The sequence below is a fragment of the Belonocnema kinseyi genome, chromosome 6 (genome assembly GCF_010883055.1).
Source record: "Belonocnema kinseyi isolate 2016_QV_RU_SX_M_011 chromosome 6, B_treatae_v1, whole genome shotgun sequence".
Taxonomy (NCBI): domain Eukaryota; kingdom Metazoa; phylum Arthropoda; class Insecta; order Hymenoptera; family Cynipidae; genus Belonocnema; species Belonocnema kinseyi.
In genome coordinates, this window is record NC_046662.1 from 21276987 (window position 1) to 21291796 (window position 14810).

Below are 14810 nucleotides of genomic sequence, written 5' to 3' on the forward strand. Positions count from 1 at the left end.
TACAATGCAGAAAATTTTGCATTGTGGTCTGTGCACAAATGTGGAGGGTAATGCAAAGACCGAGCGCGAGAATGAACAGTCAGTTAAAATTTTTTTAATTAGAAAAATTACCGATTTTTTTTCTATGGGTGTAAAAATGATTGTGAATATGTTATGTGCGTAGCCTTAAATATCTAATAATAATTTACAATTATATTTTGTAAAAATAACAACTTTTGATCCAGTTAGAAATGTTCGAAATACCATGAAAAATAATGACATTACTTTTGATTCAGTTAGAAATGTTCGAAATACCATGAAAAATAATGACATTTTTGGATTTACTTATTGGAACTGTTATTTAAATAGGTTTCAAACAATAATTGTTTTCACGTTTTTCTACCCTTTTATACCATATTATTTCACTCTTTTTATAAGTTATAAGATTTAAGAAAATATACAGCAATTGCTCCTCTTGAACGCTCCCAACTTCATAAAAGTGTTTCGCAAAATATGGACGGACCTAAAAGATTCTCGGACCCCCCCCCCCCTCTCAACCCAGAAAACCTTGCGTAATTAATCATTGAAAATTTCATAAAAAGTTGAACTACTTTTATTAAGAATTAATTTTTTGTTAAGCATTCATCAACTGAGTGGAAAATTTATCTTTTTTTTGGTAGAATTTTAAACTATTTGGTTAAAAATACATATTTATTGGTTAAAAATTCAACTGTTTTATAGAAAACTTGTCTTTTTGTCTTGAAAATTCAATAATTTGGTTTAAACACCCCTATTTTGATAAAAAGTCGTCTTTTCTGGATGAATTCAAATGTTTTTTACTGTTTTATTTTAAATTTGATTCTTTTTTGGTTATAATATGAACTATTACATTTTTCGTTAAGAATTGATATGTTTTGGTTAGAAAAATTCAACTACTTGTTTAAAAGTTAAACTACTTTGTTAAAAATCCATTTTTGTTGTTGAAAATTTATGGTTTTAGTGTAAAATTCTTGTTTTTGATAGAATATTAATCTTCTTGGTTGGAACTTCTCCCTTTTGGCTTACAATTCAACTATTAGTGTGAAAATTAACTTTTTTGTTAATAATTTACATTTAATAGTTGAAAATTGAACTGTTTTATAGAAAATTTGTTCTTTCGGGTTAACAACTTCACCATTTCATTGAATAAAACTTATTTCTTAGAAAATATGCCTTTTCTGAATGTATTCAAATATTTTTCCCTTTTTTATTTTGCGTTAAATCTTTTTGATTATAATATCAACTATTACATTTTCCGTTGAAAACTCACTTTTTTACATTCTCATCATTTATGATTGAGAAAGTATTAGAATTGTCGGAAATTTGACATCACACTTTTTCAACGGATCTCACGCGTTTCAAGACCCCCTGAATCTGAAAATCAGGTTTTCACGATGGCGTCTGCCTGTCTGTCTGTCCGTCCGGCCGTCCGTCCGTAAACACGGTAACTCTCGAAAAAATGAACGAATCAAATCCATCTTTGACACACTTTTTCTAGGTCCTAAAAGAAAGAACGAGTTCGTTAACCCGCGATTTTTGATAAAAATTCAAAAAGTGAGCGCATTTTGAAAATTTTTGAGACCACTTTTTCTGAATTTGAAAATTCTATGTACGGATATTTATAGTATTGAATAGAACAAACAATTTATCTTAATGACTTTTTTCGATAAAAAGAAAGTTCTCAGAGTTATAGCATTTTCAAAATTTTTTTAGTCAACCGAAAATCAAAATTTTAAGCCGAAAAACGCACGATATGAAAAAAAGTCAAGACAAGAAAAACATTTCTTTTTGTAAGCCCTACAAGATTCTCATAACCAATTTTTGGATTTTCTTCAAAAATCGATAATTCAAATTTTGATTGCACAAAAAATAATGGAAAATAAAAAATTCCATTTTGTGGACAAACTGTGTAGGATACAAAAAAAGATGAATTAACAAAAATGGTTATCCCAAAAAAGATCTACAGTTTCGTTAAGAATCACTTCTTGATAGAACGCGTACATTTTGTTTTATTTGTGAAAAATAATGTTGAAAAAAATGTGTGTAAAAACGATGAAAGTTACAAGAAAAAAATCTAACAAAACCTGTTTACTGCTTGTTTTTTTTTAAAAGTCTGTCGAAAATGGAGCACGCAGCGCGAGTGTCACGATGAGAATGTGTACCTCAAAGCCAACAGAGCTTTGAGAAACTTAATCTTTGACTATACTTAATTAAGTAGACAATTCAGAATATGAAGACGCATATAAATACTGCCATCTAAAAGAGACCTTTTTGATCAAGTTTTTTTCCAGCATTCCAAATGCAAAGAATAAATATCCGGGAAAATGCATTTTTTTTGTTGTTGAAGATTCATAATTTTAGTGTAAAATTTTTGTTTTTTCAAAAAATATTATCTTCTTGGTTGAAACCTCTCCCCTTTGGCTTACAATTCGTCATTTTAGTTTAAAATTCATCTCTTTAGTTGAAACATGGGCCTCTTTTGTTAAAAATTTATCTTCTTGAAATAAGAATTCAACGATTAGGTTGAAAATGAACTTTATTGTTGAAAATTTATATTTACTAGCTGAAGATTCAACTGTTTTATAGAAAATTTGATCTTTCGGTTTGATAATTTAACCATGTCGTTTGATAAAACTTATTTTTGGTAAAAAATAAATGGGTTTTCGGGATGAATTCAAAATTTTTTTTGCAAATTAAAATATTTTTTGGTAATAATATCATAAATATTAAATTTTCGTCATTTTTTCGGTTGAAGGGTCATAATTTTAGTATAAAATTAGTTGTTTTTTTTTGGTTTGAAAATTCAATTATTTTGAAGGAAAAATCAACTGCTTGGTAAAAAATTAGTTGAATTTAGTAGAAAATTAATCTTCTTGGTTGAATCCCCTTTTTGGTTAAGAATTCACCATTTTAGTTGAGAAGTGATTATTTTAGTTGAATTCATCTCTTTGGGTGGGAACGTATCTACTTTTTGAAAATTCGTTTTTTTGGGTTGGAAATTCAATCATTTTGGTAGAAAATACAACTACTATTTGATTTAAAATTAACGTTTCTGTTTAAAATTCATATTTGCTGGTTAAAAATTTACCTGGTTTGTAGAAAAAATGTCTCTTTGGCTTCAAAATTCCACATTTTTTATTTTTAATTAAATTTTTTAAGTTATAACATCATTAACTATCATTTGTTTTGAGTGTTCATCCTTTTTGGTTAGACTAATTCAATCACTTGGTTAAAAGTTGAAGTATAAATGCCTAAAACGGCATGACCATTAGTTTTTTATCAAAGATTTAAATCTTTTTTGATTGAAATATCAATTATAATATTTTTCGTTAACAATTTATCTTCTTTGGTTGAAAATGAGTTAAAAATTGAACTACTATGTTAAAGATTAATTTTGTTGTTGAAGACTGATCATTTTAGTTGAAAATTCGTCTTTTTTGTTAGAAAATTAATCCCCTTTGTTAAAAATTCACCCATTTGGTTATAAAATCATTATTTTAGTTTAAGATTTATGTATTTCGTTGGCAATGTAACTATTTTCTTGAAAATTGGTTTTCTTGTGTTGAAAATTCAATTGTTTTGTAGAGAACTCGCCCTTGGATAAATTCAACTGTTTTTTAAATACTGTTTCGTTGAAAGTAACAATAAAATAATAAATTGTTCCAAGGAAAAATGTATAAAAAGGTCCTTTAATTGTATTAAATATTACGAGTCCTGATAAAAATTCATTTCAGCTCAAATGCCGTAAGTTGCATGCAGTTTGAAACGTTTCATTACAATTTTCCACCGAAAGTTTCAAAAGGTATACATTTATGAAAAGCCATATTATTAGCTCGTCCATACGGGCCCTCAATTCACTTTCAAACAAAAAAATTGCTTTAATTTAATTTTCATAAGATTTTGTCCCAGGCCCCTTATCCAGAAGCTCCCGCCGTGCCATTCCCTCTTCTTTCGGTCCATGGCTTGCGCGCGCATTCAGCCGTGGACAGGGTGGTGGTTCGCGGTGGGTGCGGGGGGTGGCGTCCCTCGCCTTCCGATGCACCGCACCACCGCCACCACCACGAAGCCGGTCAATACTCCGAATAACGCGGCGGTGAGAGCTCGGCTGCTCGGCTTCGGCAATCTCGGCAGCTAAAACGCGTTTCTGCCTGCCTGCTGAGCCCCAGAATCGGCGAACGAACGATCGTCTTATGTATCGTCTATTCTACTCCCAGTGATCAAAACTCGCTACTAATTAAATCCGCGCAAGGACCTGATACAACTTGTTTATTGCCTCGCAGCGAGACTTTTCGAAAAAGTGGATAAAATATGTGAGGGAAACGAGGAAACACGACCGTCGTCGGAGGTCACGGCGTGACACGTTTCGTGGTGCAGGGAGGGCGCGTGTTTTTCTTCGGACGGCGCCAGGCGTCTCGTCCTTGCGGGAGGTTCCTGCGTGTGACAAGATAAGATAAATTATTAAATTAAATATGTGCTTCACATGATGGACCACAGGATTGCATTTACCTGCTTTCAAATACGCCTTGTGACCGGCAGACTCATGGATACCTTGTGGATATTCTTTTTCTTTGCGATCGCCGGTGAGTCTTTATTTATTTTTTAAAAGTATTTTTAATTGTTTTCTTTCTCTAAATTCGGAAGAGTTCTGTGTAAAAGAGAAACGAACATTCGACAGGATGTTCTCCGCATTCTTAGCAAGTGTTTTCTTGTTTCCTCGTGTTTTATTATACATTTTGTTATTCGAGAGTATGCTGCAGTCTGGCAATCGAAGTTTTTTGTTTTGTTTTTGAATTCAGGAGAAAGATTTCAGTTATGGTGCACTCTGAAACGTGAGCTGCTTCCAGATAAATGTATGCTTTCGTGACTGTCTAGCTTCTGCGGGAATGCAGGCTGAAACGACCAATTAGGGTGTCATTTGATATTGAGGAAACAAGAGGGCAAAATGTTTTTTGTGGTGGAAAATCGTTAATAATAATCGTAAATATATTTTTTTCGAGCTCTCGAGTAAATTAATTTTTTAGAGTAAGTGATGTAAACAAGGATTTTATCAAGTATTTTAGGACTGAGCGTAGGTATCAGTTTTTGTAGTGGAATGTATTTATTTTGGTCCGCTCTATTTATTAATTTTTTAGGTTAATTTTATGGTTTTTTCTTTTAATTTGAGGTTATGGGAATAGATGAAAGGAGAGGATCACATTTAAAGAACAAAGCAGACAAAGGGTGGGTCTCAATTTTGGATCGATAAATGGATCAAATGTATATCAGGAAGAGTAATTTAAAGATATCCACTAGATATGTCAAGTTTACATGGTTCCTACAAAATCTGATAAAGAAATGGTATTTTGAAAAATGGCCAGGACATTTTTATTTAAATTTCTATTTGCAATTTTAATAATTATTGTAGCATTTTTCTGCTTATTTTAAAAATTCGTATTGATAAGAGTTAATTAAGTTACGTTCTATGGATTTGAATGAGCGCGGTAACCTGTTAGATTTTTTACTATGCTTTTCCCATTTTTTTTATTATCATCATTTGAAGATTTTATTGTTGTCGTCTTTTTGTACCTATATCCAATTTGTAAAAAAAATTTCTTAGTGGCAGAAGGCATTGCAAAATTATTTAAAAATTTTTTTAACGCAACATTCCTGACAAAAAAGATAGTTGTTTCTTCTTTTCTAGAAATATAAAATTTGCATTGATTAATAATTGTGTGTGTAGTACCGACGGAAATTATCTATATGTCTATTTTTTCACTGTTGCTAAAGTGCCTAATTTTTTAGAATATTAGGATAAATTTGTTTCCTTGAAATATTACGAACGCTAATAAAATTCAATGTCTAGTAAGCTCAAAAGCTGAAGGTACAATTTAAATTTTATACGAATATTTTGCAAAAAGACGTCAAATTTTTTGATGTTTTCGAAATTTGTGCAAAAAAGTTTCAACATTTCAAATGATGACTGTATTCACCATATAATTCAAAAATTCAAAACCATAATATTCTTATAATTATTACTATAATATGATACACACTTTCTTAATGTTTGCAAGTATTTCCACATTTTTGAAATTTTGCGACTTTTGGCACCAAGTTTGACCTCAGGGTTGAATTCAGGGAGACAATTCTAAAAATATTTGAACAATTTAATAAAATAATATGTAGACAATCCTTTGAAGTGAGCCCACGAACTTCAAAAAATTTTAATTATTTCTAGAGTTATTCACATTTTTCGAAAGTATCTCAATTTGAAATTTTTTTTTACAATATCGTCTACTAACCCAGCTCAAAAGCAGACGTGTAGATAATTTACATGACGGACGTACAAGAATATTTATGGAATTTATATTGCAAACAGTGCAATGCTTTGCAATTGATTTGAGTTTAATTTTTTGAATAGAATTTTTTTAAGTTTTCCTGTAAATTTTTAAAAGTAACCTGGATGTCCTGGAATTTTGAAATTCGATTTTGATAACAACCTTGGTTCAAAAACAAGCATTTATAAAAATTATTAATAAAATTGAGAAGAATATTCCCATAGTTCTGTAACTAATTTGGGAAGGGAACTGAAGGTAAATTTCAGAACAAAAATATTTCATGTGCTTGAAGTTATTTTCAGTTTAATGTTTTTACTTATCTTGAAAATTATTTATTTTTAGGAATAGCTGATACAATTAGGAAATTGAGCAAATAAACTAAATGTAACATACTGTACTTTTTGAAATGTTAATTTAATAATGGTTCGTCTGTCAATAAAACACGCACACATGTCGTATAATTGGCTTGCAATTAGGACACAAATACTGTTTCTGTCTAAGACATATCCGTCGTTAGCGCATAATAAATTTACAAATGTAATTTTGAATGTAATTTACAAATAATCGTTTTCCAATAAAATTTATCAATATGCTTTTATATTTATTTAAATTATTACTAAGCTAAGCCGACAGGTGATTTTTAATATTTATATATTCGTGTTTTCTTTGGTTAAATCAATCACTCAAACATGCATGAAATTATTTCACAGAAAAGTCGATTTCATTTCGACCTTAAGAGAATTTTTTAAATAAACACTAAGCTTCAATTTATGGAAAGTATTTTTTGTTTGTTTAAATATTGCTTGAAGAATGTTCATACAATTAACCGTGGTGAAAAAAGTTGAAATATAATTGATTATTGTAAGTCTGAAGGATCATTGAAGTACATGAATTAGGACTTATTCTTCCCCCATCGACTTGCCCTCCTCTTTACACTCCACAGATCAAGAGCCCTATTCTGGAAGCATTCGCTCATGAAGCGACATATTGCTTTGTTCAGTTTCTTTTTCTAGCTAACCATATGAAAATCGGCAAAACAAACATCTGCCGTCTACATGTATGTATTTTCCTTATTGAATCTAGGCATCAATTATAATACTTCATTCTTAAATTTCGCTTCACGATGCCAAACAAAACATAAAATTCAATAAGAATAGTATTTTCTTTGTGTTTTTAGTTATGATTTTAACATATCATTTTTTTAAAAAATATTTCGAAAAATTTACATTATTTTAACTCTAATTTTAGTTGAGGTAAAATATTTAATTCATTTACACGTTTAAAATTTCAGAAAATATAACGCCACCTGAAAATCAGAGAATTATGTAATTCCATTTAGTTGAAAATTTAATATATGCTTTTGGTTCAATTTGAGCGTAATTACATAGTAAATACGCATTACACTCTCTAGCTCTGCCGCTAATGAACAAAACAGGTAACGTAGTCAATGCGTAAATATTTTTTGAGCTGATAAATAGAGATCGTATTTACCACAAACCGTTTAACCGGCGTTGAGGTTTGGAGAGGATAGCCGATAATTTATTGCATAAATGAATATCATAAAATTACTACAGAGCAATTTTTCTGAGATGTTATTAATTTTAAAATCAACATGAATAATTCGAGAATCAAAACATTCCTTGCTGTTCAGAACGTCATTATTGCATTTTATAATTGAATTGGAAGGCGTTTGTCAAAAAGAGCCCTGAGTGATTTTATCAAAATGAAACTAAATACGCTCAAAAAAGGCCTATTACATGTCCTCTACTTAATTCTTCAATAAAAAGTAAATTAATCCATTATAATTATTCTTAAAATTGATTACAAGCTATGATGATTGTCGGAAAGGAATCAAAACTTATTTTTCAAATATCCGCTTATATTATGGGTTGAAATATAACTTACGATAAAAATTATGTAAGTTTAGGCAAAAAGGTAAAAATACAAAGTTCAACCACCTGAAAAGACAATAGTGTTATGAAATAACAAAATAAAAAAAATAGGGTTGCCACAGGTCAGGAAATTTCAGAAAGCCATGGAATCTCAAACTGGTTACAAATTCTTTTCTTTAACTGAAAATTGAACTATTTATTTTTTTGTAGAAAATTAATTTTTCATTGAAAATTTCACTGTTCTATTTCTTGTTAAAAATGAATTTCCTTGGTTGAATATTCGTTGTTTTTTTTTCGTTAAAAATTAATTTGTCTAAATGAAATTTTTAATATTCTATTCTTTGTGTAAAATTTATCTTTTTTAATTGAATATTTATGTATTTTGTTGGAAATTTGTCTTTTTTGATAGAAAGTTCATATTTTGAGTTGAAACTTCAACTATTTAGTTTAATTTTTTTAATATTCCTTATTTTATTTGTTTTGTGCTTAAAATTTAAGCTTTATTGGGTGAAAATTGACCTTTTTTGTTAGAAATTTCTCTTTTTGGTTTGAAAATTAATTTATTTTTCTTGATTAAAAATTATTGTTTTTAACTGAATATTTAATTCTTCTATTTTTGGTTCGATTTGTCTGCATTAGCATTACTGATCTCCTAGGAGTAAGATTGTTTTATATTTAAAAGAAAAATTTGAAACGGCCTTTGGCAATGAAAAATTGGTCAGGAAAAAGTCAGCAAATTTAGAAGTTGGAATCTTATAGCAACCTGCACAAATTAAATCCCTTCTATAGCCCTTCCGAGAATCGTAAACGGCCGCGCCGCAGGTAAGTGTAACAGGAGCTGCTCGGGGTCTGTGGTTGTCTCTCAGGCGTGATCAAACAAAATCGATGCGGGCTATAATGAGTTATTTCCCACCCACCGTCAACTTAAAGTCGACGCTATAGAAGAGTTTTACCTTATTTTCATTTTCCTATTTAAATCACGAATGTCTGGTCAAAAAGAGCAGAAGGGAATTATTCAGTAATACAATAAATGTGATAATTGCAATAGTATATTACCTCTAAATTTGAACCAAATTGAGAGAATTAATTTTCCTGGGACTATCGGGGTTTTATTTTCTTCTTTATTTTTAATAAATCAATTCTGTAATGCACTATTTGAAATCAAGAAGTTAACTAATCTTTTTTTCTCTAGTGCGACTTTGAGCTCGACTTTGAAAACCGCTTTATTTTACGGAAAAGTTGTCGCAACTTTAGATGAGATTTCAGACCTAAAAGAAATCAATCCCCTCGAAAGGGTCTCACCATTTTCGCATCATTTCGTTCTAAGCAAAATTTTACGAGTGAATAGCCACCGAATGGACGCGTTTTTCACACAGCAGACTTTTATGCGAGTCCCTAGCATATGCGCACGTACAACGACAATTTGAAAGCTCACATTCTGTCGCCACAAACGCTTCCACTTGCATCTAGTGGCTTAATAAAAATGTTGATCTTTTAAAATTTTAATGCGGAAGATAGAACGTATTATTTTTATACTAGGAGGCTCCTCACTCACTGACGGGACTGTATAAAAAAATTGTGAACAAAAAAAAATAGGATACAATTTTATGAAAATAAACTTAGTTCTTCTGATTAAAAAATATTAGATGAGAAATTAGCAGTGCTTGAATTTAAAAATGTTACAAGCCTTCAAATTGTAATTTTTCAATTAGTTGAATAGCTTTGGATGAAGAAATTTTAATTTTGAATCTTTGTTACAAAATTTTGAAAACATTTTAAACCAGATTAAAAATGTAACTAAACGGCATGGTGGTTTATATTTCTATTTCATTATGTTTTTTAGTTAAAATTTTAACTTATAAAAATAAGCCTGTTAGGTTGAAAATAAATCTCAATTTGCATTTTCGATTATTTTTTGGAAAAATATTGTTTTTTTTTTGCTAGAAATTTAATCTTCATTATTTTCGAATTCATCTTTGTATAGGTTAAAATGCAACTATTTGGTTGGAAATGAACTTTTTTTTGTCGAAAATTTATATTTTCTAAGTGACAATTCAACTGTTTTACACCAAATTCGTCTTTTAGCTTCATGGTTTATAATGTTATCTCTCCAGGTAAAAAAAATTTACATATAATTTATATATAGCGGGCAAAATATAGATATTTTAATTTGTTTTGCATAGAAAAGTTGATAAAACAAATGAAAAATATGATTTTCTTGTCCACTATGTATAAACTATATATCATTTTTTCACCTCAGTCTTCTGGTAGAAATTTATATCTTTTGATTAAAATTTCAACATTGTTTGTTAAGAATTCATCTTCGTAAGTTCAAATTTAAACTATTTGGTTACAAATTCAACTATTACATGTTTCCTTAAGAATTCATTTTTTTTTTTTTGAAAATTTAACTAGTTTGTTAAAAACTCGATTTGTTTTGTCCAGAATTCAACTGATTTTTGGAAAAATCGCATTTTTGTTTTGGATCGATAATTTAGCTTCTTTGGTAAATAAGACATATTTTTTACTTGAAAATTCAACTGTCTTCGAAAAAACTAGCCTTTTTTTATTAAAAATTGAATTAATTAAAAACAAATGATTTATTTTGTTTCAAATTCAGATATTTTGGTCAAAAGTCCTTTTGCTTATTTTTTTATTCAACTGTCTTGTTGAAACTTCGTCTATTCGGAGAAAAATTTTTCCTTCTGGTTTGAAAATTCATCTTTCTTCGTTATTCATTCGACTGTCTTCTAAAAATGCAATAACTGCATGTTAATAATAGTAAACTATTTTAATAAAAAAAGACTGATTATTTTGATAAAAATGCCAGGATTTTCGGTTGAAAATTCATCTTTATAGGCTGAAAATTCAACTGTTTTGTTAAAAATTAATCTGCTTTGAACGAAAATTCAACTGTTTTGTTGTCAATTCGTCTACTTGAACAGAAAGTTCGTCGTTTTGGATTAAAAATTCATCTGTATAAGTTGGAAATTCGTTTAAAAATGCAACGTCTATGGTAGAAAAGTAAACTTCAGGTCTTATAAAACCAAGAAAGGAAAAAAGTGTTAGCAGGAAATTATACAAGACCAAAGAATTCTGAGATTAAAGGCTGTTAAACAAATATGAGTGAGCTTCTTTAAATCCCTGAATACTCAGTTACGTTTTAGAGCCAACAAATAAATTCTCAAAAGTGTTGAGGCTTTGTACCATTCTATTCTTTCTAAAATTCTCATGAATTCCTCATGTGACCCATATGCTAAGCTAAATATCAACTCTTTATTGGCGCCTCGTTCTTTTTTCAGTGTGTGACTATAAAAGAGGGTAGCATAGAGAGGTAGTATGATTGATTACGTTTTCCCTAGGCAAAATGCGTCAATATAAAACAACCACGTGCTAAGCATCTCGGCGTGGGTGGCGCCGAGACGTGCCAACGACTAAAGGGGCCAAACTACATCTACTATATACATTCGTCTGCAATGCCCCAACCTCCATTAACTCCTTCCATTATAGTTTCCGCGCAAATAGTTCTTCTTCTCGTAAAAAATCATCGTTTCACCCACCAGCATACTGACTGCACTCTAAATTTAAATCGGTCAAAATTTGACCGAACAAATTAATCAAGCATGCTTTGACTCAAAAGTTAGTAATATAAACTGACAAAACAATAGCAGTGACTGATTACTTTGCTGTAATAAAATGGTCAAATTATTTCTAAAGTAAAATTCTTTAATAAATTTCTCATTTTAATAATTGATTCAAATTTACCACGCATGACTGATAACACGTTGAAAGTTGTGGATTAGATCAATTTTCTTGTTGAGAATTCACCTTTTTTATTGAAAAATCAACTACTTGTTTGAAATTTCATATATTTTGTTGGAAATTCTTCTTTATTGGTGGAAAATAAATCTTTTCGGCTGAAAATTCTTCTTTTTATTTTTAAATTCAATACTTACTTTTTTGGTTAAAAATGAATTTTTTTAGTTGAAACTTCAACTTTTTAATTGAAAATTTATTTATTTTTTTGAAAACTTGTTTTTTTTTGTATGAAATTAATCTTCTTAACGGAATGTTCATTTTTTTAATCATTTATCTATGTACTAGGTTTAGAGTTGAACTGCTAGACTCAAAATTCATTCTCTTGATTAATTATTCCTTTTTTTACATGCTTATCCTAGTGAGAAGGTATTGGTTTTATGTGAAAAATGACTTGCGGATTTCGTCAAATGTCAGAAAAAAAATAGTTTTTACTTCGGTGTCTGTTGTCGTTGTAATCTGTAAACGCGGTAACATTTGAAGGAATTGTGACTTCTTTTGATGAAATAAAAATGACCAAAGTTATAGCATTTTCAAAATCCAAAAAAACCAAACGAACATGAACATTTGCATCCAAAGGCGTGGTATTGGAGAAAGTCAAGAGAAGAAAGACGTTACGTTTTGGAGGCCCTACAAGATTGTCTATACAACTTTTTAATTTTTGATGAAAAAAAATCATTCATTCAAATGTTGATAAAAAAAAAAAACGAATGAAATAGCAATAACTCCATTTTTTGGAAAACAAAGCAAGATACGAAAAGAGTTGGATTGACAAAAATTGTGCACCTAAAAAAAAATAGCAAATTTTTCAGGAATTACTTTTTTGTAGGATAAGTAGTTTTTGTTTATTTTTGAAAAACAACATTGAAAATAAAAAAAATTTATTTCAGTACAACGATACAAGCTATGTAAATAAGTGAGACATGTTTCAGCACAGATATGAAAAAAAAATTAACGCAAAATAAGAAACAAAATTTAAAGTAATCATGATAAATAGAATGTGTACTTTATTTTTCAAAATCTAAATACCCAATCCCAAGCAGAGGTACGTAAAAAATGTATTGTATTTTATATAAAAGTGTTGATCAAAAATCAAGAAAATTTGACAGTTTGGGCAAAATCGAGTGCGAAGCACGAGATACGTGATGAGAATGCACGAATGTGGGAGATATGCAAAGACCGAGCGCGAATTTAAGGGAGCCGCGCCCATAGCGCGCCATGGGAATGTGCCCGCGCAGCTGCAAATTTTGTAAGTTGAAACGTAACCTGTTTGATTGAAGATTTACCTATTTTGTTGAAATTTTTTTTTTTTTTTGAAAATTAATATTCTTTAGTTGAAACTTCAACTTTTTTGTTGAAAATTCTTGTATTTTTTTGAAAGTTTGTCTTTTTTTGGTAAAAATTTATTCATTGTTAAAAAAGTAATCGTTTTGGTTGAAACTTATTTGTCAGTCATATAAGCCACATTATTTGAATCAGTCATTTTTGACTGATTCAAAATTAGAGTGTGCAAAAATATCAGCAGTGGCATAGCAAGTGGATCTTTTAGTTAATTTGAAAATATTTTAGTGAGAAAAATACTTAAATATTTTAAAAGTTTAAAGCGAGCAGAGGGTCCGGTGTAGAAATAGCTTCAATTACCACCATGAAAAGTACGAGCGCTAGTGGGGGGCTCGTCGGGCCTGTTTTTTCGTCTAAATCCCTGCCGGGGGTCTAGTGGGGCTAGTTCTTTGTTTAAATTCCTATTTAGTCGGGGACTATGTTTTTGGTCCAAATTCCTGTTTGGGGTCTGGTGGGACTATTTTTTGTCTTAATTCTCGTTAGGGGGGTGCTGTTGGGGATCTTTTTTTTCACTAAATTCCTAGTCGGGGGCTGGCTGGCTTTTTCTTCTATATTCCTTGTTGCTCAATTCTGGACCAAAATTCACCTATAATTTTTTGAAATTTAACATATTTCACTTAAAGATTTCGAAATAAAAAAGATGCATAATACATAAATAAAAGTTCAGTATGTAGAAAGCGTCTATCCGTAAATCTGGCAGTCATCACAGGTTATCTCCTTTTCACCTTTTTTCGGTTGGCAAAGTAAAGTTACATTTACAATTTTAATTTTTAAAACCTTGGGAGACCGTACCAATTTAAAATCAGTTCGTGGTTCATATTATCGCAGAGTTGTCGCCGAAAAAATCTGTACTTTTTCTAAAGAAAATGAGACGACACGAATTTGACCTTCTTTACAAAACATTTTTTTGATTCTAAAAAACTCTAAAAGCCAGCTGTCGATCTTGTAAATGGGCTTATATAATAATTTAATTTTTCCTTCATATATGATCTTATAAAAATTTAAGTGAAATTAAAAAAAAAATCAATTTGAAATATTTAAAAACTTAAAAGTCTGAATAATTTAATTTAGTAATGTGTAAATTTTGAATTACCATTTAAATTTAAATTTGTCTAATTGATAACTTTTGAATTTACAAAGTTACACAAGTTTTTTATGTAATACTTTTAAAATTGTTTATCCTACTCATTCCTTTTATTTTTAATAAAATCAAGAATTCTAGTCAAGCTTTTATTTTTAATAAAATTCAGAATTCTAGTCAACCTTTTTCGATCAAAAAAAATTTTATTTTAAAAGTTTTTCAACAAAATTGAAGAGTTTCTATTTTTAATCAAAAAAGCATTTTAACTTTTGAAAAATCCACAACGAAGTGTTCCCGATTTAAGTGTTCGTACGATGAGCCCTCAATTATAGATACTTAAAATAATAA

The 14810-nt window shown here is 29.7% G+C and overlaps 1 protein-coding gene across 1 annotated transcript in view; it reads left to right on the plus strand.

Annotated features, from left to right (window-relative positions):
* The first annotated feature begins 4125 nt into the window (after positions 1–4125).
* Positions 4126–14810, plus strand: part of LOC117175193 (transmembrane protein 132E) — a 182679-nt gene continuing 171994 nt past the window's right edge. The window contains exon 1 of the mRNA XM_033364822.1: positions 4126–4598. Coding sequence (XP_033220713.1) covers positions 4499–4598 — 100 coding nt within the window. The 5' untranslated portion in view covers positions 4126–4498. The remainder of the gene's footprint in view (positions 4599–14810) is intronic.